The 26,171-nt window shown below is 43.3% G+C and overlaps 2 protein-coding genes and 4 non-coding genes across 9 annotated transcripts; 5 read left to right on the forward strand and 1 right to left on the reverse strand.

Moving 5' to 3' along the window:
- Positions 1–10,172: 10,172 nt before the first annotated feature.
- Positions 10,173–18,729, reverse strand: RIC3 (RIC3 acetylcholine receptor chaperone). Of its 4 annotated transcripts, none has more exons than XM_078596766.1 (7): positions 18,578–18,729; positions 17,556–17,678; positions 14,299–14,510; positions 12,759–12,825; positions 12,070–12,166; positions 11,386–11,507; positions 10,173–10,775 (listed from the first exon to the last, which is right to left on the reverse strand). In XM_078596766.1, the coding sequence occupies exons 2-7, from the start codon at positions 17,674–17,676 to the stop codon at positions 10,360–10,362; spliced, it is 1,035 nt and encodes a 344-aa protein (XP_078452892.1). In that variant the 5' UTR covers positions 17,677–17,678; positions 18,578–18,729; the 3' UTR covers positions 10,173–10,359. The 4 variants fall into 4 exon arrangements, with proteins under 4 accessions (XP_078452892.1, XP_078452891.1, XP_078452894.1 ...); XM_078596765.1 differs by having other exon boundaries at positions 18,419–18,719; XM_078596768.1 differs by having other exon boundaries at positions 11,386–11,504; positions 18,578–18,676.
- RPS11 (ribosomal protein S11) lies at positions 18,604–25,860 on the forward strand. The gene is made up of 6 exons (XM_078596769.1): positions 18,604–18,750; positions 18,939–19,002; positions 20,973–21,104; positions 21,804–21,879; positions 23,391–23,520; positions 25,649–25,860. The coding sequence occupies exons 2-6, from the start codon at positions 18,988–18,990 to the stop codon at positions 25,770–25,772; spliced, it is 477 nt and encodes a 158-aa protein (XP_078452895.1). The 5' UTR covers positions 18,604–18,750; positions 18,939–18,987; the 3' UTR covers positions 25,773–25,860.
- On the forward strand, positions 20,340–20,434 carry LOC144720489 (small nucleolar RNA SNORD35). The gene has a single exon (XR_013585769.1). It is a non-coding gene; the product is annotated as a small nucleolar RNA SNORD35 (small nucleolar RNA).
- LOC144720487 (small nucleolar RNA SNORD35) lies at positions 21,417–21,512 on the forward strand. Its single transcript, XR_013585767.1, has one exon. It is a non-coding gene; the product is annotated as a small nucleolar RNA SNORD35 (small nucleolar RNA).
- LOC144720491 (small nucleolar RNA SNORD35) lies at positions 22,877–22,971 on the forward strand. The gene has a single exon (XR_013585770.1). It is a non-coding gene; the product is annotated as a small nucleolar RNA SNORD35 (small nucleolar RNA).
- On the forward strand, positions 24,519–24,613 carry LOC144720488 (small nucleolar RNA SNORD35). The gene has a single exon (XR_013585768.1). It is a non-coding gene; the product is annotated as a small nucleolar RNA SNORD35 (small nucleolar RNA).
- Positions 25,861–26,171: the final 311 nt, after the last annotated feature.

The raw sequence follows: 26,171 nt of genomic DNA on the forward strand, positions 1-26,171 counted from the left end.
GTATCTCTTCCCGCGACGTGTCGTACCCAAACCCACTTCTTCCTGTGTACGTTCTCTAAATCCAGCCTACCTCTTACTGTCTCAATGTAATTCCAAGCATCGGTCTCCATTAACTAATGTGCTGTACAGAAACAGTGGTTTATTTAATAATTTGCAGAGAGAAAGGCAGTCATAGGCGGAGGAAAGACAAGAAAGGTCTTGAGACGACTTCGAACGGGGCATGGCGTCGATATCACATGGCTGGGAAGAGTTCCAGACATTCAGGGTAGTAGATGATAAGTTAATTATACCACTGAACGAACATTGACTGAGGGCTTCGATACCAAGCCTTGATAGCAGGAGCAGGGAATGCGTGTAGGGAAGTAGAGTAAGAGAGGTAGGAGGTTTACTGGTAGGAACCACCTGGTTCCACCAGCCCACAGGGATTTTTGTGTCCGTCCGTCCGTCGTGCATCCAAAAATGGGAGGGGTGGGGCTGGGTGGAGAGAGGAGGGTGGGGAGGGGCTGGGTGGGGAGGGTGGGGAGAGGCTAGGTGGGGAGGGGAGGGGCTGGGTGGGGAGGGTGGAGGTGGGGGGTGGGAGGGGTGGGGCTGGGTGAGGAGGGGCTGGTCACCCCGTGGTGCCCTTATAAAACTCAACGTTTAACCTACTCACGCCGGCTTGTGCCCGCCCTCACAGTCGGGCATATTCGCGGAATACACCACGCCGCCGTTGACCCTGGCCATTGATCGAGCAACCCAACGTTCCTACCAGCTCCCTCCGCAGGAATGTGTTTTTTGTAGCTGAGTATAGTGAGATGAGACGAGTGACGTAGACCAGAACCAGTATATGGATCGTATTGAAAAGAGGGTTTCAGCAGCAGCATGAGTGACTACATTTCAGATGTGGGAGATGCTGCACAGGTGGAGATAGAAGGTCCTGCAGATGTGCGATGTGGGAAGAGATTGAAAGCTCTGGATCAAATCACCTCCGCGATTTTGTACACCGTTTGCCAGTGCAATGTCAGAGTTTAGTAGGTACTCAAACTGGAGTTCTTACAGGGTGTGGGACGTTTTGCTGATGAGCGATGCTTCCTATGATCACTGTTACATTGCTTTTATGGCTTTATTTTGGTGATTTCAAAAAGTTTTTTTGGTTTGGCCATGTTTTGTTTGTTGTAGTACGGAGTTGGACTGATGGCTTTAATCTAAGTTGTCTTGTGGTTGTTGTTGTTGTTGTTTGATTTGCATCCCACTGGAATTTTTGCACACAGCGATGGTGTACGGTGCTTTTTTCTGGAAGATTTTTCTGTTTTTTCCTGGATTTTTCTGTTTTCGCATAGTCACTTTAAGATGTTTTCTTGTTCATGTTTTTGTTTTTTGTTTGTTGCGGTTGTACCCGATTCAATAACCGAATGGCTCAGAGGGCTATACCAAATAAATGCAACTGAAACTTCTGTTTTAGTTGTCAGTGGAAGGATGCGAGAGTGAACAGGGCGGTTGGGTACGTGGAATAAATGGAAAAGTAGAGTTGGGTGTCGTCGGCATAGGAATGATACATGGCAATAAAAATGGAAATGTTGTTACCAGGAAGGATTATATATATATTGTGCAGAGAAGATCAGGGGGTTGAGGATGGAGCCTTGTGGAACACAATCGTGAAGGGATTTTTGAGAAGTCAGGTGGTGGGGAGATAGGAAATAGGAGCAGGCAAAGTTGTCATTCATGATTTTCTCATCCTTTTCAGAGCAATGGGTGGCAAATTGTTCACACTCGATCATTTACAGTCACGGGGGAAGCGAGGTTCTGGGAATGCAAGAGGGAGTTTACACAACACTGGTAAAATCATTTTGAGATATAATTCCGCATGTGAAAGGTAAATATAGGATAAATACAAATGTACCGTATTTATATCTCAAATGAGCAGAGGCAGTGCTCATCTCCTACTTGCAGCTCTGAGGCAGTAGTGGAAATTCCAAATTACTATGATGGGGGTGAGTATATACACACAGTATATGTGTGTATGTAGGAAAATCAACAACAAATCGCTGTTGATTTTCCCACAAAGTGGTATTAATATTATCGACCAAAACGGGCTGATGGGTGGAGACATCCCCCACTCAACCAGGGATTTAACTCATGCCCTTCCCACTGGGAGCGGCTCGCTCCACCAGGCTGAGCCACATGGCCGGTTGAGAAATACGGTACATAGGCTACAGATATTATTTAATTGCAAAGAAAGAGATGAATAACATCGTGCTGTTTACGATTTGTCTCATTTTAAGCTGTGTAAGTAACACAGCAGAGCAAGTTTCAAAATGTGGCGGCATTCTTTAAAAGTGAGACGTTAGTATTGGGAAATAAGACACGTGACAATATGTTTCAAAGTGCATATTTTCAAGCAATTCTATTTAAGTGATGCTGCGTTGGCAGTGGGGGCCCATGCACAACACGCAAAAATACTCAACACGTTGCCTAAAAATGAAGTACAATAGGCGACGTTTCAGACAACGGACCTTCTACTTTACCCCTTAACGTTGCCTTTGCTTATTTCAAGGCAGTCCCAGTAAATACAAAAAGCTGGACCAACGTTGCATGTTTACTGGGGTGTTATTGTCGAACGTGCCTTCTTTGTTGTTGTAATTTTTAAAACATACTTTAAATAGCCACGGACTTTCTATGGGGAGCGACGGGACCACACGCCTAAGCAGTTTATGAATTGTAACCCTTGTAAACAGTGGTTGACGTTAGGGTCACGCGCACCTCGGATGAGGCACATGTCAGCAGCACGTGTCAGTGACGTCACGCGCCATGTCGTCAGATGTCACCCACTGCCCCACTGACTCCGCTGAGTATTATTGACCCGTGACTCATGTCTGAATATCCTTGTCTTGCGTTTAGGGTTACTTACACGTGAACTATATTTGTAACCAGGGTGAGAGCCCATTGATTTGCGAGATGGGTCGTGGAAGTGAAGCGACATGAATGAGAATAACAGAAAGGCATCCCAGTAAACATGCCAACTTTGGCGCAACATTGGCACCGAATCACGGGAAGCAAAGTGCATGTAGGTGTCCAGCTCTTTTGTCGATCCACTGCTGGATGGGTCGTACAAAACACGTCAGTGCAGAAAAGCTAAACATTATCAGAATAATATTGTCATTGACACTGCCGAGTGTGCGTTCAGCGTTTGTTTTTGTGTTTAGTTTTTCTATCCTTCCCCCGCACCTCCGATTAACACGGTTGGCTACGCACAGTGCGAATTAAGTTCAACATACATCATAATCAGATCAGGAATAAACTACGTTTCTCGGGATAATAAATGCCAATAGTACGAGAGTTGAGATCAAATATTTCAGCTGTACTTTTGATAAAATTGCAAAGGATTCAGGTGTCTGGCAACCCAGCAGCATTTAGAGTTCACTGCCAATGAAGCCCTGTGGACAAATACAAACCAGTTTGCTGATTAAGCACAGCCTCGCACGTTCTCCGAGAAAACATTGGTCACACAGCCCCTTTGGCTAATGGAGGAAAATGTTGTTTTGCTTTTATTAGTGGTGAAATAGACTATTGTCCGTTTATTTATTTATTATTCATGGCTTGAGTGTTTTCTTCTCAGTAATGGGCCATAAATACTGGTGTATGCCCCACACTTCATCACGGGTCACGGTTATGAATTTCGTGGCCAGACGCAGTGGCGGCTGGTGTCACAAACTTCCGGTGGGGCGGTGGTGTTGTAGGGGCCACTCTGAGATGAACAATGAATTCATTCAAACGAGTTGACGTTTAATTGACTAATGTAATCGCATGAGATTGTCATCTCTCCTGGCTAATGTGAGGCCACTCTTTAGTGACGTGAGCGAGTGTTTCTAATCGGTGTGTAGCACCTGCTATGCTATTAAGCTTGGAAACATATGGGGGGGGGGAGACCTTCAAGTGTGCAAAGAAGCGTGCTCTGTGACAAAAACAACGCATGCATTCGAGAACATTCCGGTTAATTACATCTACAAAATATAATTCAGCTCAAGCCCACTCGTAAGTTATCTGACTTTTGTGTGTCCATCCCCACTACAAAATCCTTCCCCTATTCCCACCCCATGTGAGAAAATTCTGCTCCGAGCAGTGGCGAGTTCCTTATGTAGCCTCTTCTTCCCGACTCGCATCTTTCCTAACCTTTTGATCCACATTTCCAACCCCCTATTCATTAGTTTCCTCTTATATCCCATTCTTTATGCACTCTCTTCCCTTCCCGTTCCTTTTTTTTGCCATAAATCAGATCATTGACTCTACTTCCCTCCCGTGGTGTGCTGCTTAAAAAAAGATGCGAGTTGGTAGCAATAGAGTGGCAGCCAAGAAATTGAACACATTCAAGAGCATGCCCACTGAGTAGATGAAGCAATGGAAATAATTTAATATGCAAGTGCCAGGTGGTCTATTGCGAATATTTAAAGTGGTCCTGTGCCTCTCTTAGCTTGACTTAACCTTCAGAACAGCACTTGCCCAAACAGTCCTGTTAAAGGCGAGAACAAATTTCTGCGTGTGCCCCTACACCACCTGGAAGCCCTGTGAGTCTGTGTGATCGTGTGTTGAACCGTAAGGAAGATCGTCAACCCCAGAGTCCGAGAGGCGACAGGTTCGAATCCTGGGAACGGCAAGTTAAATAAATAAGACACGTATTGTATGGTTCTTAGAAAATATTTGAGACACCGATTTTACCGCCAAACTAGCAGAGGGTGCTCATTTATAAAAAAAAAACATTTATTATTTTTTGTTTACCCAGGAAAGCCCTGACTAAGTTTCAATGCTCTTGAGACTCAGCGCTGGGCACTGGTCAAAGGTCAGACTTTGTGGCACCAGAACAAACATCTTTAAACATATGGTCGTACGTGCATTACCGGTTGGCTTTATAATCAATCGTATACACTAATGCGGTTGAATGGTAATGAATGATTTTGAAGCATTATGACATACATTTTTTATAAAATTAAGAACCACTCTTGAATAATTGATCACGTATGTGTATATGTGAATGTATCCTGTAATTGGAATGAGGCTTCCACTTGCTGGCTCAGGGTCAACATCGGAGAGGATAACGACTCTGAGTGGCATACATTTTGGAGAATTTAGCTTTGGTTACCATTCATTTTAAATTATTGTACCTTCATATCATGTGTTAGGTTGTACCATTGTCAATTTCTTTTCATGCATACTTCAGTTTTTTATTTATCTGATATTCCATACAACTCAATTTCATTTCACATTGTATTTTTTGGGTAGATTTCAGCTTATGCTGTGCTGTGGTCAGTAAAATCCACACTTGGTATGCTTATTTTCCTAACAAATTAATCAATGCTGAAACGTGTAGCATTATATCAATCTTTACACGTTATTTCATCTTTTATCTTGTTTGTGCCCACTCGTATCTCCTCGAGGATTGCTCAATAATTGAATTTCATTATAAGTTAGCCAATGTTATGCAAGGCACTCCAACATAACATAAATCAGAGGGAGGCATCAAAGAACGACGTGCTTTATTTGCTGCCCTGCATCACATGACATCAGGAAAAAAAACCCACAATATTTAAGCATGCGATGTATTCAACAGTATTCATGGCTTTTGAGACGATTTCCACAATTGACATCAACACATTGAACAAAAAACAGGAGAATATTGCAGCAGTCAGCACCCACAAGTGTAATTACTGCCATTATTTTCAGGGCAAATGTGAAGTGAGTAGTGAAAAGGGTAGCAGGAGATGGTAATGCGCTCTTATGAGGACAGATGCTTCCCATGCCCTTATAATTCTGCGACTGATAAAGACGTTGTGACATTACATCGTTATTTCATGTCCGAGTGACAGGTGAGAGCCCATCGAATGTCATTAGCAATGAAACCCGGGTGACCAGAGTTTTTTAAGGACCGTTATTAATTTTCAATTTAGTTGTCGATACGTATTACATGTGCGAGTTATGATACAGGTTCCTAAATATCAATTTTTATAACAGCGTGATCTGGAAATTTCTTGGATATGTTCCTGGTTACGGCTGTGGAAATCAAAACATTGAACGAGCCACCACAGGGACAAGAGGTCACTAGAAGCACTCGGGCCTCGCTCTGGTTCGGCAAGGGACAGCATGGGGTCCGTGAGTGCCAGTCGAATGGGACTCGAGTACAGGAACGGTGAGAGACAACTTCCAACGTGTGGCACTCCGGGTGACGGAAACCAGCTCTGCCACGAATTTGCGATGCCGCTTCCATGCAAATCCACCCACCCCAACACCAAGCCGAACCATTTTCACTCTCACACATCACCCCTCATGCATTGCGTGCAACACTGAATCTTGTAACACTGATCTAGAAGGACACAACGTCTGCGTCACTGTTGCACACAATCCACGGGGCCACCTCAACCTCCGAGTAGCCGTATGCCAGGTCGAAGACGGAGAAGAGCCATACCCTGGTGAGATTATTGAACATCTCGTCGACGCGAGAGGAAATTTGTCACTGATGGACAGAATTCCATCCTTCTTGGTTTCCAGGACAACTGATGCTGACCGGGAGCTGGAGGAGGGATCAATGATGCTATCCGTCAGCATCTCCCACACAGCTTCATCAACTTCACCGCGCTCCAGTTTGCCCATGTGTTCGCGTGCTATCTTCGTCGATGCTGCTACTAATTCAGTTGTGTGGCAGCTGAAATGTAGCTAGCAGGGCCTGCAGGTCAGACACCCTGGCGCTGGGCAACTGGTCCCAATTCACATGGACCAAATGGCGAAGCGCAGCGTCACCCCCGCCAGCACCCAGCCACACTGGCCGGCAAGGTCAACATCCCACTGCTTGGAGCTTGCTCGTAGAGTGGAAGTAGTAGACCTCCGCCACCAGTGTGCAGCACTGCACCGTCACAAGCACTGGATGGGGGTTGCAGACAGAACACTCAATACACAATAGACCCAGCCACAGCACCTCTCCTGCTTCTAGAACGTCAACCATCGGCCTGTGAGCGCTGCACTGTGCAGAACCTCCACCTCTCCCCCCAGCCTTTCTTGGCTATGTGCCTCCCTGAGTAACTCGACGCCCACATACCTTCCTCTCATGAGGTAGTTGTCTGTGCCCTACATTCTAATATCCAATCCCCCACCCATGCCCGAAAGAAAAAAACATCGCAATAGCCATCCGAGGTAATTTCAGATTGAATGCTTAGCAGGAGGGTCAGGGCACAGTGCTGACCAATGTTATAGGACTCGTGAGAGCTGGGTAATTGCATTTTTGAATTGGTTACAGATTATCAGTTCCGATCATTCGACCGTTTGGAGAATGTGAAAATAGTTGGCAAAAATGCCTTCCCTACTTGTGCCACTGGACGAGAGGTGATGGGCGGGGCTTGGTTACATCAACACCATGAGGCGCGTCACGCTGGGCGTGGTTTCCCGCATTTGGTAGACTGGATGTGTGGTTGTCACCCGAGTAATCGACAATAGTAGGCGATTTCAAAGTTTTGGTGATTAATCTTCACGGTGGTGCCAGTTTCTCTCGTCGAGCTCGCTCCAGATCCAGCTCTGTCATCCTGGGCTTTTGGCATGAGAATGGTCCCTGGTCATCCAGCCATTGTTCCACTGACACCACTGGCCCAGAGGGTGGAAGACTTCAGACCCTGACACCACAACCCAACTATGAAAGTTATTCAAGGTTAACCTGTGGATTCTAGATTTGAAGTTTTTAAGTAACCTGTGGATGTAAACTTTTTTAATCGAGACAACTGTTAAAAGCATCCCAGATTACTTAAAATGTGTGAAATGGCCACATCTGGCAACTCTTGTGAGAAGTGACATCAAAACTGCACAGAACACCGGGTATTCCCAAGATGGCTGTAAATAGTGCAACATGTTTTTGTGGGACAGTGTTGAGTAATGGAGTTCCTGGCGAAGGAATATCTCAACACAGCTGAAATTTACAGGAAATTAGCTGTAGACTTTGCTAATGAGCTGTGCTAAAGTTATACAAATGCATGAGCCGTTATTGGACGGTGAACAAGCTTGTGTGAAACCCAAGTTAAACAATTATTCTAAAATATCCATCTGCATCAATGTGGAAACCATTCAGACTTGATAAGGTGATGAGATCATTCTGAAGACAAGTAGATATCCTGAAATGGATGTGCAAATATCGTGATCTATTCGATGCTTCTGACATGATGGCATTACACGCTGATGGTACACTTGTGTACGCATAGCATTGGAATTACTTGGAAAATAGAACGAGTTCCATTCACTCCACTTTATTTTTCATAGAAGTGTAGATTGACCTTGAACAACTTGCATCCAGATCCTTAAATATTTTCAAGTGCTCAATTGGATTGCTTGGCATAAATGTGTTGTTTAATGCAATTGTAGTTGGATTGCTGATGTATCCAGTGGTTTTGACTTGCGCTGTCATATATGAGCGCATTATGGCGATGTATTGTAGGCGCCCTCTGCATTCTCCGTTGTGTGAGCGACTGTTCTGCATTAAGTTCTATTTGTGCTGTAAAGACTGTAAACCAACGCTTTTTGTTACTGGAAGTAGGTGTTCGTGTTTTATTCTGCATAAATAATTTGTATTTACGATATAGTTTTACAAATCTCTACAAACTACGGAACAACCACGTTCAAAAGAAACCAAACAATTTATAGCATGCATGTTTTACCATTATTGGCTTATGTGTTACAAACATATAAATAGCAATAAACAGATGAAAATACAAATACGCATGAATACAAAACATAAATAAAACCAATTTGTACAATTATTTTTTACATACACCAACATTTGAAACCATTGGCGAATATAACAAACGGTTCTCGTTTGATGCAGGATAGAACACTTTGAAAACTGAACCCTCGCTTTCATAGTAACCAATACAGGTAGGAACAACAGGTTCCACACTGCCCACCATGTATTATTTGTTTGTCTGTCGTGCATATGGGGAGGGGAGGGTGGGGGGTGGGAGGGAGGGGTGGGGCTGGGTGGAGAGAGGGGCTGGGTGGGGAGGGGCTGGGGCTTGTCACCACGTGGTGCCCTTATAAAAAAACTCAACGTTTAACCTACACACTACACTTATACAGGTAGGAACAGGTTCCACACTGCCCACCGGGGATTATTTGTCTGTCGTGCACGAATGCGCTGTCCAACCAAGTTCCTACCTGCCCACTCCGAAGGAACGTGTTGAAGGAGAATCAGTTGTGTTGGTGGATTAGGGGGGTAATGTGTATTCAGCCAGCACCATCAACGTCCTGGGTCCACGGCGTAGCTGGATAACCAAGGCAATATCGGTATAGAGTTTGATGGTCTCACCCCATCACCAATAAGCGCACAATAAAGCCTTCATCAAATTAATTAGATGTTGCACTTGATATGGCTTATCCCTGCTCTTCGGGATGTGAACGTTAGACAGGACACAAAAAAAACCAATCACATAAACTTTGTGGTTATGTTAAGCGGCCTACTGAAGGGAGACTGCAAGTATTCTAGATTTGAAACGTTTGTGACTGCAAGGATTCATATTCTTAGGTTTTTTTCGGTAAATTCACGTAGGTAAAACATTAAAATTAATAAAAGTAAAATAAAATAAAAATCACGTTTCAGACGCAACACAAGCTTCCATATTAATAAAAAGTGTGCCGTACTTGGCCCTTCCCCTCTCCAACCATTATATATACGGAGTGCTAGCTCTTGTAATCTCTCATTTACTTGATACAGCTGTCGTGGCTGTGACGGTTCCACCTGAAGACGGAAGCTTGTGTTGCCTCCGAAACGTCGTGATTTTTATTTTATTTTACTTTTATTAATTTTAATGTTTTACCTACCTGGTGACTTTACCGAAAAAAACCTAAGAATAAGACTGCAAGTAGTTTTATGCCATCCGGGTTCTCCCCCAACAAAATAGGATACGACAATTTCTAAATGGTTACATGATATACCACAACTTCTCTTCGTACCTTGACAACAAGAAGACAATCGGGCCAAATGGAAGAACAATATAAAGTGAAACCTCAACTATTCCCACTAATTGAGGGGTCCACATTTGCCAAGAGTGGTGAGAGTAATTTAATTTGGAAGTATTGCTTATACGGGTAAGATGTTACCTCAGTAACTGCACCGAGTATTTTATAGACCATATTTATATTTTTACAAAAACATGAGGAAATTAAATAGAACGGGTGTTTTGCAGGTTTTTATTATGTTGGTTTTAAATACAAAAATAACATGCTGTGCTATACAACTATTAACTGCAGTTAGATGTATGAATAGTTGTGTGAATAAATGAGGTTTCACCATACATAATTATTAACACTGAAACGTATTGCCAGAAATATATTTGAGGCCCACCACGACAACACCGTCCGTTACATTTTCTCCATGCTCGCCGCGATCCTTTTCCTGACTCCGCTCGTTTGCTCGTCTGCGTGCTGTTTGAACTCTTCCCCACTGCCATCACGGCCCTCATCAGTCTCGCTGGGTCCTCCGACATCGGGTGACAGATTTTCCACTTCCATCTCAGACGGGCCTCGAACGCCAGTGCAGTGCGCTGTCACGTGACTCTGCTCATAGCCTGCATCGTGATCTTTCGCATCCACATCGTTGCTCTCATCACATCGATCCGATTTGCTGGTGGGGCCCATGGTTTCTCCAAGCTGTGTGTGACCGGTCGGTGTTTCTGTGCTGCCTTCGGCACAGACCGCAGTACCAGCTTCTTCCACCGATGGGGAGTGTTCACCTTCTGCGGCAGCTTGGTGTCCTGGACATTCACCCCCTGCCGAGTCTGCAAGTTTGTAATAAATACAACTCACGTTATTATATATTCAGTAAGGGATAGAACAGGCCAGCGAGTCACATGTTAGCACTTCACTAACTTTAATGAGTGCTATAAACACTCAATAATCAAAGAGTGCAAATGGAAATGTAGAGGGTTAGATCCCCTAAATAAATAAATGTGTCGTTAAACCCGCCACCACCCGACACAGCCAATAAGTAAGGGTTGTCACGTAAACAGAACGTGCCAATTCGTCACTAGTACAGCACACCGGTGTGTTGGAGAGCCAAGCCACAACATTTACAATTTGAGTACGACGTTTCACCAGTAATTATAACTAGCTTCATTAGGCGACAGACAGATTTGTGGAGAAGTCCACCTGTTTAATTCCTTATATAGAGGCGTAGATGTGGTGACCACACTTCTGCGCTCTTGCGCACTATGCGAGCCCTTTTGGTGGTATCAAAGACGTTGGCCGTGATAACCCCTTGACCTTGAACTCCCCTCATTACAGACTGTGGTGTCTACCACTCCATACAGGTTTGTTAACATCACGACCTTTTGTGAATTTCAGCCATGTGCATAGCGTCAGCGTGGCAGTAACGTGACGGTCACTGACCGTGTTGGGGGTGTGTGCCGCCCCCGGGTGAATCCACACCGGCGAAGTCGGTGCTTTCTCTAAGTGTGCGCGCGATCTCCTGCAACTGAGACAGCAGCCTCTCTTCTTGCTCACCGCCACTTCTGCCACGCACACACACACACGATCGGGCAGTTAAGCCTTACAGCTCCTCCTTTATTGTCCATTGCCATGATCTCATATGTTCTTATTACGAGTAACACAACAACTAAGGGATCGCTCAAATTGATCAACATGCATCACGAGTGTACACAGTGTGCTGGAGGGCAGGGAGTGAAGCATAATAGAGTCAACTCTCCATTATCTGGGGTAATGGGAGGGAGGGATGGCCCGCGTAAAACTAAATTTTTGTATCAATTAGGCTATACATCTACATTTGCTTACTAGAATGGGGGTGAATATGTAGAATGTGTCATTGGTTTTTATTGCTTCTTAAAGTGATCGGTTAACTTGCTGAAGTGGTTGCAGACAAATGAGCATAAAATTGCTGACCCTATAAGAGTGGGGAGCAGTTACTAATTAAGCCAGCATGAAGTATGGTCAATTAATTCCCACGACTCACCCACCATGAGGCGAACCTCATTCAGCAGTGGATTAACAATGTACACGTGTACATACAAATACACAAAACACTGCACTCAGGTGTAGGATTGCTGATGCAAGCACCTGCCATCGGAGAAAGGCCCCACTTTAGAGGCGAGTTTCTCCAGCGCTCTCTCCGTGTCCTCCAAACGCTGCTTCAGCTGGATGAGCTGGTGTTCACCTTGAGTGGGGTACAAAGCAATGACAACTGTCAACCACCTCATCATCATCACCATGATGTGAAGTTGCTGTAATATGCTATGTTTAAGTAGTACGCATTGGCATGTATGCAGTATGCTACGGTAATCCCACGCAGAAATTAGCTGGAAGCAGCGGGTATCAATCCATTGACCCTGTGAAAACTGCCCACTAAGCTACCCAATGATAATTACCCTTAATTCCAGTCACAATTAGTGTGTGTCCAACAGCACTGGGGCCATCCAGACGTCATTATAAATGGTTTAAATTGAAAGACGCAGCATTATGCTCGGACAAAGAGAAAAATAAAGAAAAGCAAACGCAGAATGAAATGCTGGTGGCTTCATTCAGTCCAAAATTCCATCGAGAATTGAGGATTATATTTCAGAATACCCTAGTTTATTGCAGGTTCAAAGAAAATGCAGGAATTTAATCAGTGTGCAGTGAAATGAACACATCTCACACACAATCACACCAATCCCTGCTCAGCGACATCCAATAAACTGGCTAGGCATGTACTACTATATGAGAATGCACAAGAGCATGAATAGATGTTTGGACTGAGATTAACTTACTCAGACCACTGCCGCTCAAACACTTAACCGGCTTCTTCGGTTGTGAACCATCTTTTCTCGTGGTAATCTTCAACAAAAAGCACACATTCACGTTATATACCGCTAAAATAAACTTACATCATAAACTTATATTTAACACATCCTCAAATACAGGTTGTTATCATAATTTGTTGTCCGTGCTGTAAAACTGATCTCAGGGGGTTTATTACTTCCGAGATGAGCATTCAAAGCCAGCCTATACATCAGTTTAATGTCCTTTATTTAATCAGGATATAGCACAATTACTTATTTCGTTTAACAGGAAGATATTGGCATCATGGAACCTCCTTTGTCAGTACCAAAATATGAGAATAGGGTTTCCCCTTTTTTCTGGCAACAAAACAGGTGTTAAGATGTTAAAACACCTAACTGAAACCTTTTACAATACTTGTGGTCAGAATGCAAACAAAAACACTGATAATATATGCATTGTCTTTGAAACTGATTGGTCCACACCAGAGACAACTTTCTTTCAAGCCTTGTCTCAAAACGGTGTTAGACCAAAGGACGCCAAAAGGCGTACAGCACAAAGACAACGCACTATCAGAGTAATGAGCTCGGGGTGAGCAGCTACATCATGGAACCTCCTTTGCCAGTACCAAAATATGAGAATAGAAAGTGATGCAACAGTCTGTATCACTCCACAAATGAATATATGGTTTGGAAACTCCTCACGGAAATTACTGTGCAACTGGAGTCAACCTCGTCCTTCAACCCATCACACCTAATACAATTAGTGTAAGTTGGTCGAAAGTCAACAGCGATTTTCTTGTGGGTAGAATGTATCTTCACCGCAGCAATGTCGAATCTATTCTACTGTCTCTGGGCCACCAATCGACATGGGCAATGAGCAATGAACAGGAAAACATGTATTGATGATCGTAACAATTTCCTTGAGTCTTTTTGTTTGGACATTAAAATACTAGAGGCTGATTGTCAGAAAACTGTCCCAACATACCCATGGGCATATTACTACTCAACAACTTGGGCATATAGCAAAGGAAAGTGATGGAGTGGTGAGGTGGTATCAACAGCATTGCCCATGATAACCTCATGACATAGTTTTATATCGATTATGGGTACTGAACCACTAAGTGCAGCCTGACTCAAGTCTCCTACCAATTTCCACTGGCACACCCGATCCATGCCAGTGCGGGGCCCTCACGGTAAGGGTGGTTTTCCACTTGCTATTCTCCATGCCGAGCCAGAACCAACCCGTCTGGTAGCTGGCTTCACAAGACATCTGAATCTGGTTCGGGGCCAAGCGGGGCAAGAGTCGGGCATAATGACATATTCACTGCATCATATCCATGCATATTGACTTTCCTTTGCGTGCGATTTTGGCGGCACAGCTCAGCATCTGTAGTGGAAAAAACCTGGCACCTCCTGAGCCATGCCGGACTAGCCCGAGCTAACTTTGGGTTTTACAATGGAAAACAGGTATACGTTAAATGGCCAGCAGCTGCCTAACGACAGACACACAACGGTCCCCAGCGAGCACCTTGAAGAGGATGTACACGACGTAGATGAAGATGCCCAGGCAGTAGACGGGCAGGACTTGCCCCATGATGCTGCGGTTGCTGGTGGCGGGCTGGGAGTTTGCATGGTGACGAGCGCGTGCCTCGGGGATATGAGACCCTCCCATCCGGGGCCGCTCGGGCTGAGGGCCGAGCGGGCGCTGTGGCGTCTGCTTGGGAAATTGACGCGCAGCTCCTAAAGTTGTCGAAAGGGAAGAAAAAAATCACCCTCGGTAGCTGTATTTTGCCTCAATTCCAGAATCAGCCAAGTGTTAAGGAACTGGGTTAGACTGAAACTAAGTCTTATTCTTAGGTTTTTTCGGTAAAGTCACGTAGGTAAAAAATTAAATAGGCTAGCTTTAAATAAAATCTGTTTCGAGTTCGGTGACGACACAGCAGCAGATGTGAGTGTGAAAAAACCTAAGAATATGAATCCTTGCAGTCACGAAAGCTTCAAATCTAGAATGAAACTAAGTCTGTCTCCAGGGCCACCGGCTTTGGTGTAATCAAACCCATCCATTACGATGTCTCTATATCATGTGTATATTCTCTGAATAATGTTTCTATTTCTGCCTCACAGTGTAATTCTAAGAATAGACCGCTCCATGCTTATTTGAGCACTTTCAGCTTTTGCTCCAATGTATTTGTCAATGCCCACGTTTCTCATCTATATGTGATCAAAGCCAATCTGCACTAATTAACAACTTTTCTGTTGGAACATTAGTATGTTGCTTTTCATGCAAGTTTCATCGTGTTGATCCTGACCCAACCTCAAGTGTGGGAAAAAATGAAAATTATTGGTCTACAGTGTAGACTCTACACGGTATAAATGTAAACATCATCAAATAAGTGGGACTAGTTTTTGGAACATTATCAAATCTATTTACTAAACGTTTACACAGAAATTACATTCCTCAACTGTTAGCAGGGTTGAGTTGTTTCTCTGCCAATGACTAGGTACTGTACATACTAACAATGAATCTTTAAATTACTATAACGATTGTCAAATACCATGAAATACCTTTTTTATTTTATGGCGACTCAGTGAAAATTGATCAACTGATCATAGCTCTCACAAAGGCTTATATAAACATACTTCGAGTAAAACCAATGTTTCCAAAAATGGAACAGCTAAACTTAGATTACTTCCAGAAAGAATCAAAATACATCTTACAAGTGGAGTCAGACCGGGACATGTGATTTTGCCCAAGTTATTGACATCGACAGAGATGTTTTCCGAAAATTGGAATGGAGAAATTAAGCCATAAACATGAATGTAGAAAATATTAACCATCTTAGATTTTCTGATGACATCGTCACATTATAACAATAAATTGAAATAAACTACAGAATATGATTAATAAAGAAGGCTGCAAAATACATTCATGCCTTAACAAGATTATAAATGATTCTGCGGCCTTGTTTGTTTAATATGATAATTCTATTAATAAGAGCTAAATAAATGGCTGCTACTGCTGTTACAAATCTGGTAGTTCTTTTTCAGGTATTAACAAAAATGTTAACCATTCCCCCTGTTTAATCTGGTACATTTTATGAACAAATGTGCAATTATAGATGGCACAAAAACCACTACGTTTAATATTTAAATATGTATTTATAATGGTGCTTCAGCCCGGTATTAGACAACCGGATCGTTGTCACGGTCTGATTGTTTCTTAAACCACAGAAGATTATATTAACGATGGTTCTTATATTCTTGGTTCTTTCGTTAAAGTCACGTAGAAGGTAAATAATAAAATATTTTTAATATAAAACAATAAAAATTCTCACGACGTTTCACTTTTTTCAAATTTTCTTGCTGTGGATTTCACACCTGATGATGATTGCTTGTGGTGCAGTCGAAACGTGATAATTTTTATTTTGTTGGGTGGTGGCGGGTTTAACGACACATTTATATATTTAGGCGATCGAACCCAAAAAACCCTGTATTATGAACAATGGTTACATTATAAACGAAATCACTACCACTGCGTTTCATATCCCAGTGCAGATTAACAACGATACTATTGGAAATGCACAATGCAGTGGTCACCAAATCTTTATAATTGAGCACCATTGTCATCGCTAGCACGGCTGAACATGCTAGCTCGGATGAACCACGGTGCTCTGCTGCAATTGGAGATGGTGGTGATGGTGGTACTGATGCTACTATTAGAGATGATGGTGGTGATGGTGGTACTGCTGCTATATTGGAGATGATGAGGGTGATGGTGGTACTACTGCTATTGGTGATGATGGCGGTGATGGTGGTACTGCTGCTATATTGGAGGTGGTGGTGATGATGGTGGTACTGCTGCTATTGGGGATGGTGGTGGTGATGATGGTGGTACTGCTGCTGTTGGAGATGGTGGTGGTGATGGTGGTACTGCTGCTATTGGAGATGGAGGTGATGGTGGTACTGCTGCTATTGGAGATGATGATGGTGGTGATGATGGTGGTACTGCTGCTGTATTGGTGGTGATGGTGGTGATGATGGTGATGGTGGTACTGCTGTATTGGTGGTGGTGATGATGGTGATGATGGTGGTACTGCTGCTATTGGAGATGGTGATGGTGGTGATGGTGGTACTGCTGTTGTATTGGTGATGGTGGTGATGGTGGTACTGCTGCTGTATTGGTGGTGGTGGTGATGATGGTCGTACTGCTGCTGTATTGGTGGTGATGGTACTGCTGTATTGGTGATGGTACTGCTGTATTGGTGGTGATGATGATGGTGGTACTGCTGTTGTATTGGTGGTGATGGTGGTACTGCTGTATTGGTGATGGTGGTACTGCTGTATTGGTGATGGTGGTACTGCTGTTATTGGAGATGGTGGTGGTGATGGTACTGCTGCTGTATTGGTGGTGGTGATACTGCTGCTGTATTGGTGGTAATGGTGGTGGTGGTACTGCTGCTGTATTGGTGATGGTGGTACTGCTGTATTGGTGGTGGTACTGCTGCTGTATTGGTGGTGGTGATGGTGGTGGTGATGGTGGTACTGCTGTATTGGTGGTGGTGATACTGCTGCTGTATTGGTGGTAATGGTGGTGGTGGTACTGCTGCTGTATTGGTGATGGTGGTACTGCTGTATTGGTGGTGGTACTGCTGCTGTATTGGTGGTGGTGATGGTGGTGGTGATGGTGGTACTGCTGTATTGGTGGTGATGGTGGTGATGATGGTGATGGTGGTACTGCTGTATTGGTGGTGATGGTGATGGTGGTACTGCTGTTGCAGTCGTCACCCTGGCCGGAGTGAGGAGTCTCTCGCGTCGCCATGGGCACGAACACCTTCACTGCGAGCAGCGAGAAGCAGGCGGCCACGCAGCACAGCACGGCCACGCGCCGGAACCCCGACTCGGCCATCGCTTCCGTGCAAAACAACAACAAGTCAACAACAATCAATCAATAACAACAAACACCGCTAAGGGGTCCCGCACTGAGCACTCAAATCACATACAGGGCCCACAGCTGTACGAAGATTACGTCACGTCCGTTCCTTGCAAAATAATTTAACATATAATTTAAATATGCACATACTGTGTGATTACAACGTAAATATTCGTGGTAGACAACTATTATGAGGGGGTGAATTAATGTTCGGGTATGTGGTAGATTGGAGTGGTCGCATTATTTGTAGACATTGCGAGAGGCGTTTACAACTGAATGCGGCGTGCAACTCCACGTGGTTCATGGCCATCAGCACACCAGCCGCAATGCTGCTGAGGCTAAGCAGGCTAAGGCTGGATAAGCACGAAGATTGTCGTGTGTGGAAGGACCATTGCTTGTCGTGTGTGGAAGGACCATTGATTGCATAGCTGTCAACCCGTGCGATTCAGCCCCTATTCTTGCACAGGGAAATTGAGTGTTCAGGTCAATACGGCGTGCAGACGTTTCAATGTGTTTCTCCCTTGTGATGGGACTTTGTAGGATGAACTTTGAGATGTATAAGGGGCACGGGGTGATTAATTAAGTATTAAATGGTCCGTATTAAGGTAGGCACTGATAAGGGTTTGTGACCGAAACGTCAACTGTTATTCCGCTCCCCCGCCCGCCCGCCCCGGGTTATTCACGAATGTTGAGTTTGTTGTGTTTATGCACCACTGACTTGGAAGGGTTGTTTTTGTTTAAAGTTGCTGAGCAAGCGCGGCCAGCGACAAACAGCACCGAGACATGAAGGCCTTCCTGAATGGAGCAAGCCTGCGACTGATTAGGGAGGGGGAAGACGTAATCTTATCACGTCCGAGAGTACGGAGCGACTAAATACATCATTAAGTCGCCCCGTGTGTGCAGGAAGCTGCACTGGAGCAGGCTCGAGGCGGAGGGGTCTTCGTGGGGAGAGACAAAGGCGGAGGCGGAGACGTCCATCCAGCAGTAGATAACATTGCGGGCGAGCTCGGTGCCGATGACGTAATTTCCGGCGTCCGTTTCCCTCCCGGAGTACGTCCTATATCTTTTACGATATATATTTAAAAAATATATATAATATAACGTATAGCAATCGCAATATAGACGTAATACGCTGCACAATGTTATATATTTTTAAAAAGTTTAACAATTAAAAAAAGAAATCATGAATATTAATTGTCCGTGACGTATTTTCCGACTTCCGGCCCCTGCGCGCGCAGTTCGGGAGACCCCGCCCGCCCCCGCTCTCTTTCCGCTCTGCGCGGCGCCATGGCGGACATACAGGTGGGGTGTTCGTCGCTCGCTTCGTCCTCTTTTCACTTAAACCACCAGCGCCTCGACGCTTAAATCACAACGAACATTAAGCGCTTAACGCAGCTACGTTTGTGTGTCTCTCTCGGTAGCGGTTAAAGCCGCGAGAGCTTAAGAGTCCCGAGAGGAGTTGACGCTTTTGGGGCCTAAGGCTGCCGTAGGAGCACGCCGCTGTAGGCCTCGACAAAGTTGCGGCTTAAACATTTAATATGTCGGGAGAAATGTGCAATAATAAGTCGACGGGGTAACTGTGTGAGGAAGGAAGTTGTGGTTAAACACCTATGTGGTTAAAGGTTGTGCGTAATGTTTCGGGTGTAGGCTGTGTAAAGAGTTGTACGCTTGCACGTGTTGTATAATGAAGCCATTGGTGGGGCTTTGATGTTGGTTTGCGGTGGTCATACCTCTGCTTTAATAATTATCTGTATGAAGCCGATGTTTTATCTCAAGGCAGTGATGTACATGGATGTACGTTGAACTATTGCGTCTAGTGCTTTACTTCTGCACCCTGAGCCTTCGTTAAAATAGTCTACATTAACGCAGCACTTCAAGCCAATGTACTGTACTTTAATGTTCTGCATGAAGTCTTAGTGCATTGTAAGTTAAGAATGGACAACAAGATAATTATTTCATAAATGCAAGTGAACGATGGACACTAGTTATTACATTCGGCGAGGGAAGCGTTCAAAGTGGATTGATCACGACTCATGGTGACTATCATGCCAGTGCTTCAATTTGCATTGGCCTCAAGTTTTGTTTAGTTTTCTATTTCATTTGCCACGTAGGCCACTACCATTCGCGTTTAATTCGGTTTCGACTAATTAATATCTTGAAATGTGTTGGTACCCCTGGCATTGTTGCACGACGTTGAAGAACGTCGGCTTTGGATTGCGCACGTGGTTGATATGTAATGGACCTAAAGTGAGTCGTTGGCAGTAAGCAATGTACTTTCTGCATTCACTAAGGCTTCATCAATTGCAGTAGTGTTACGTATTATTAATATCGGAATGGGAATGCCACCACCCCCTCGTTTTTACAATAAGTGATAGCTTTTGGGCCAAAGGCAATTGCGATTCTCAATCCCACAAACAAAAAAATAAGTTCAGTAAATCATAAGTATTTTGCAGGAACTGATAATTTCGTAAAATCGGGTGGTGTACAGTAATGTAGATCTATTCAAGAGATGAAGGCATAACGAAGTGGAAGTCGCAGCAAATGCCACATCTTGACGTTGTAGTCTTGTACACGTGTTTAACTCAGATTTACAAATAGACACATTTTGGTTACTCGTCCATTGTGGATCTCGACGTGGCTTGATGTGATGATTTTCTTCTCACGATGGTCTTCTGAGCACCTTTGGTGAGGGAGCTATGCTGAGATGCCTTTTGGCTTTTTCTGATCAAGTCCACGTCCCATGTCTCACTGCCGCTACTTGTAAATACCTTGGCCAGTTGCCACATTTGAAATGGTTGAGTACATTATATTAATTATCTAAATTATTTCTGGTTACCACCCAATAATGAGCAAATAGGCACATAACGGGATTTTTTATAGTCGTATTTTTTGTCTCGCAGAACGCTACATTAAAGCTTTTATTTTAGAAGACTATATGCTGCTATGTACTTGAGGTGAATTGCATCCATAATTATTTGAATATGAAAATGTATTTGACCACCCTAATGCTCATTACGGCGAACTCGATATACGTTTCACATGTATAATATAAAATCAAGTGTAAAGTTTAAACTAAATCTACATACAAAAGATGTAGTTTCTGTATTGGAATAGATACAGTGCCATGCTTTCTCAAGGCAAAATTGCTTTAGGACAGTTTGCCATCAAGGGATCCTATGTCCCTTGATTGTAAATTAAGGTCAATTATTGAATAGGCATGTGCCAGAATCTGTTTTATTTTAACTGACCAATTGCCTGCTCTATAATTTCAGACTGAGAGGGCCTTCCAGAAGCAGCCCACTGTCTTCCAAAACAGGAAGGTACTTGTGTCGGGCTCTGCAAAGCAGAAGAAAGTCCAGAGGTACTACAAAAGTGTGGGCCTGGGCTTCAAGACCCCCCGTGAGGTAAGATTTGCTTAAACCTGTGAATGTCCATACAGGGGAAAAAATACTACACCTCTGCTTAGCAGATCTGTCATCTCAGAAAATGTTTAATCATAAATAGGGGTCGGCAACCTGCAGCTCCAGATACGGCTCTTAGTACTGCTTCATGACGTTATTTATGAAGGACCATCTCGTATTCACATGTAGCTCTTGAAATTTTGAGGATTTTACAGAATTAAAAAAATGGTTCCTCTTGTTGTGGTTGCCGATATCTGACAACTACCCCGGGTTTTATCTCTGATAAAGCTGGAAGTACTGTGCTGTGGGCATGGCTTGATATGATGATTTTCTTCTCACGATGGTCTTCATAGCACCCTTGGTGAGGGAGCAATGCTGAGACTGCCTATTGGCATTAACTGATCAAGCCACTGCTGTTCCACATGACGTGTGATGCTGTTCTAAACATGTTACCCAGCCATTTAATGAAATAATTTGATTTTCGTTTTTACAATTGTACAAAGTATGATGTAAAAAAACTATCCGAGTATTTCTTCAAAATGCAAATATAAATCATATACTTAGCTGCAGGTATAATTAAACCATTAGTTGACATCAATGTAATTCCAAGCAAAATACAGCTATTGTTACTTGCTGGGTTGTGGTTAAATTAAGTATTCATGTGACGTGATTATATAACCTATGTTTTTGTATTTGTAACAGGCCATTGAGGGCACTTACATTGACAAAAAATGCCCCTTCACTGGCAACGTGTCCATCCGTGGCCGTATTCTTACAGGTGAGTCCTTAACTCTTTTTTCACATTTACAAATTGATGCTGTGTGTTAATAAAAAGTGTTCCTGCACAAATTCCACATTAATGTGTAAAGCAGTCCAGTTTTCTATGAAGTTGTTGACTTCCCCAAAGTGGTAGTCATGTTCTCTATCCCAGGGTAAGCCATTGACAATTGGCAATTTTCCGATAATCAGAAGTGTCTGGTTCCCAAAACAATCTGCTTGGGGTTATCTCCATTTTGACCCTGAGCTGATCATTGTAATGGTCCATTACTACTTCAGGGTCTAGTCTCAGCATGCATGAGGTGACTTCTACTGTTGCAGATTTTATTGGCATTTTTAAACAGGTGTCGCAGCGTGCATCCATAAGTGAATTTGTTTGATTATAACTTTTTACCCAGGAAGCATCAACGAATATTAAGACTTTCAGAGGGGTCCTGCATTTGAATGTATGGCTAGTTGCTTTTTAAACCTGTTTTTTGCATGTTGGGGGAGAGTCAAATACTTGGGATGAAACATACGCAAACCAGGGGTTAATACTCTGAGGTCCACTCAGATGGGTTAACGAACCTACCCTCTGATACCACTATCTTCTGGCCACCCTGGGGGTTTCACGTGATCCCAACAACCTTGTGTCTCTAAAGCTGGTCTTATGTATCAAATCTTGACACCTTGGGAAAGTGACGGCAGCAAAAATGTTTGTCCCATACGATGATAATTTATCAGGAATTGACCAAGCAACCTAATACTGGGCCCTGCAGGAAAAGTGTGCATTAAACAAAATCTCTGCTAGTGCTATAAAAAGGCTGCCATATTCTGGAGCGTTTTTTAACTTGTAAATGTTTTTGTTTTATAGCATTCATACTCTTGTTACATGCTTGGGATTCGCACCAATAAAATAATCGCATGGCTTCATTTTATCAGTGCATGATACTTGTTGAGGTATTCAAAAATTTTAGTCCCAAGTATTTTTGTTACAATAAACTCGGCTCTGATGTGGCTTGGCATGATGAGTAATTCTCACGATGGTCTTCATAGCACCTTTGGTGAGGGAGCATTGATGAGACTGCCTATTGGCATTTCCTGATCAGGTCACTTCAGATTGATATTCTAATCATTGTACTCTAACTTGTGAAAGGTAACACTAGGCGGCAACCCAGTTCTATGAGTGGGAGGGACGTTTAATGTTAAGACTTGTCCATTGCAGCAAGAAGGCCATGGGTTATATTCCCACCTTGAGTGCCTTTCTGTGTGGAGTTCTCTCCCTGAGCTGTATGGGTTTTTTTCTGGATTATCTGGTTTTCTGCATAAACTAAAAAACATACCATCTAACTGGTATTGGCCAAACATCTTATTGCAACAAAAAATACCAACAAATGATGCAGTTAGGTTTACACACAATAACTGTGCCCTCTGCGGAAAAAAACGTTGCAGGCATGAAACCTGATAGTAATGAAATAACTGTAAAGCACTAAGCCTGCCTGGCACGTTTTAACTTTTGTGTGCCTCCCCCAGGCGTCGTCACCAAGATGAAGATGCAGCGCACGATTGTGATCCGTCGTGACTACCTTCATTACATTCGCAAGTACAACCGTTTTGAGAAGCGGCACAAGAACATGTCCGTCCACCTCTCGCCAGCGTTCAGGTGAGTCCTGGCATAACCACTGGCAGCAGTGTAAAACACGCAAAGGACATTGATGACAACGTCTGGGAGCAAGGGCGTGACAGTTACAGCCCAAGTGCTGTGGCCTGCATATTTGTGTGGTGTGATACCAAGTGAGAATTAAAGAGGCATCTTTAACTTGAGTTTGAGTTCATACAGAGGTTGCTAGGAATTTCAAGCCAGGGTAGTGTAAGCAACTTGGAGATTTGGAATAAAACGTCGGGAAACCATTTTAAGTCGCATCAGGAATACGATATTTGGAATCCTGAAGTCACGTGTAGGATGGACGAGAAGGGTAGGTTATAAAAATTGGAATTAAAGACATCGATGGGAAGACCTGAAGCCAGATATTTGTACGTTAAAACCTGATGGGACACAGACCTTGGAAGGCTTTCATTTTTCAATAGTTACGGAATACATTTTCACACACTTAATTTGTCTTACAAAATCATGCTTTTTTAGTTTGCTTTTAAACTACAATCCGTCTTGATGGTGTTGGATTTAGAGTTAAAATCTTGGTCTCGGATTGCATGCCATTTTGTGAGTAGTCGTAGTTTACATATGGAAGGACTGAACCTGCCATCAGAACGTGTGATCTCTATATCATGGCAGTCAAAAAATGAGGATCGTGCCAATGCTGACCAGGTACAAATGTAGTTGGTAATTTTGACATTGCAACCAAACACTGTAGAAAGATTTTGTCCTAGTCTTCCATCAACATTTTCATTGTTATAAATAAATACATTATATTTGCTCGTGCTTAAAAGCTGGTAGGATTCAGAGTAATTTCCAAACAACATACATAGTGGGGGTACATTTTCCTTCTATATAATTTTCCACTCTTGTTAAGTTTTTGAAATTGTGTCCAAGGATGTATGGATATTGTGTAAAACTTTTGTATGTTACTTTGTTACTTCTAGAGGTGTTATTTATTTTAGTCCCGAGTCTTTGTTCAAATTCAACATCAGTGCTGATGTGGCTTGATATGATGAGTAATTCTCACGATGGTCTTCATAGCACCTTTGGTGAGGGAGCTTTGATGAGACTGCCAATTGGCTTTTTCTGATCAGGCCACTTCAGATTGATATTGTGATTATATTTACTCGCTTGTTAAAGACAAGACCCCCCCCCCCTCCAAGCCAGTCCTATATAATTGTGTTAATGCAATAGAAGTACTGGGTGGAACGTAGAGCTTATTCTAGTGTGTGAACACTAATACAGCACTGATATAATCAGGTTCTGAAGTATGAGTACTTAAAGTCAGTTACCATTTACTGTTGAAATTGCAACGTGTTTTTAATTGTATTTCTTTCGTAAATATTTTTAAGGTATAATTGTAGGGGTTTTTTTTATGCAGGGTGTTTCATAAAGATGGACCCAATTTCAGAGATGTAGCGATTTCAAATCGGGTCCATTTTGTGAAACACCCTGTATTATGTTCAAAGCTGAGTTTGTATTTATAGTGGACAAACTAAATAATTGCACTTTATAACTGCTTCGACGATACTATCAAGATAATAATAAACATTGTGCATATTAAAAGCCATAATTCCTATCGTAAATCAATACAATTTTTAAATGTCTGATTATTTTTTGGAAGCAACACCCATTTTCTATACAAATTGAAAACAAAACGAATGGTGGCGGCCACTTCATAGCTGCTCAACGACAGAGGTCATCATTGTGTGCCACAGAAGTTGTGTATGCATGACCACAATTTGTATTTGTAAACCATCTGAATACAACTTTACAAAAAAACTTCAGTGATTTTAAGGAGGGTTGTGATCATGAAAAGCTATTTTTCTGAGTGATTGAAATGGAGGTGGAGAGGGTAAAGAAAAGGTAGGAAAATCAGACTGCAGTACAATGTGTGCCTAATGGCACTGGAATAAGGTTGGGGCATAAGTTACTTGTTCTCCATGACTCTTGATTCCATCTTTAACAGCACTTCACATACACCCCACCCAGTAGAGTGGTTCACGAGCCAAGACATTTTCTGATCACAAACCACAGCCTCCGTCTGAGTGAAGACACGGGGCAATAATGTGCGTGCGTCCAAAGTGTTTAATTCACTCCCTGTGCATTTCTTCGTCCCCATCTTCCTCCGTAGGGATGTGCAAGTGGGCGACATCGTGACGGTGGGGGAGTGTCGGCCGCTCAGCAAGACCGTGCGTTTCAACGTACTCAAGGTCACCAAGGCTGCCAGCAACAAGAAGCAGTTCCAGAAGTTCTAAAGTAAACATGTTTACCACCATTGTGCTCGATGGCATGTAGCCTAGATGGCATGCGTGTGGAGCTATCAATAAATACCCAGACCAACAACGGTGCAGTGTGAGTCCTCTTTGTTGCTGCTCGAGTGCACGGTGCGTGCGATGAATGGTGCTGTCGGGTTTTCATGTTGGCGTTGCGCTGTGTTTGCTGCCTTTTAATATTTTAAGTCCGACAGGTGCTCTGTAAATTGAAATTGACTTTCAAATTACGATGCACAGATTGCGTGAATGGCAATTCGTGGGCATTGTGGTTGGTTAATGGGGGTTTTTATAAGCTGTTGATTGTGTTTGCGTGACAGACCATCAGGAATTGTGTGCTTTGGAAGTTAATTTAGCCATGAGCGCTTCCATGAAACTGCAAAA

This window comes from Lampetra planeri, chromosome 8, assembly GCF_965212315.1.
Source record: "Lampetra planeri chromosome 8, kcLamPlan1.2.h2, whole genome shotgun sequence".
NCBI classification, from domain to species: Eukaryota; Metazoa; Chordata; class Hyperoartia; order Petromyzontiformes; family Petromyzontidae; genus Lampetra; species Lampetra planeri.

What these genes read in the sequence shown, in the direction of transcription:
- RIC3 (XM_078596766.1), bottom strand. Translation starts at nt 17,676, where the DNA reads ATGGCCGAGTCGGGGTTCCGGCGCGTGGCCGTGCTGTGCTGCGTGGCC. An exon ending in TCGTGTACATCCTCTTCAAG is followed by an intron (nt 12,826 to 14,298) that starts GTGCTCGCTGGG and finishes TTTTTGTTGAAG; the next exon opens with ATTACCACGAGAAAAGATGG. An exon ending in TTTGAGCGGCAGTGGTCTGA is followed by an intron (nt 12,167 to 12,758) that starts GTAAGTTAATCT and finishes ACCCCACTCAAG; the next exon opens with GTGAACACCAGCTCATCCAG.
- RPS11 (XM_078596769.1), top strand. An exon ending in GCTTCAAGACCCCCCGTGAG is followed by an intron (nt 21,105 to 21,803) that starts GTAAGATTTGCT and finishes TATTTGTAACAG; the next exon opens with GCCATTGAGGGCACTTACAT. An exon ending in CCGTGGCCGTATTCTTACAG is followed by an intron (nt 21,880 to 23,390) that starts GTGAGTCCTTAA and finishes TGCCTCCCCCAG; the next exon opens with GCGTCGTCACCAAGATGAAG.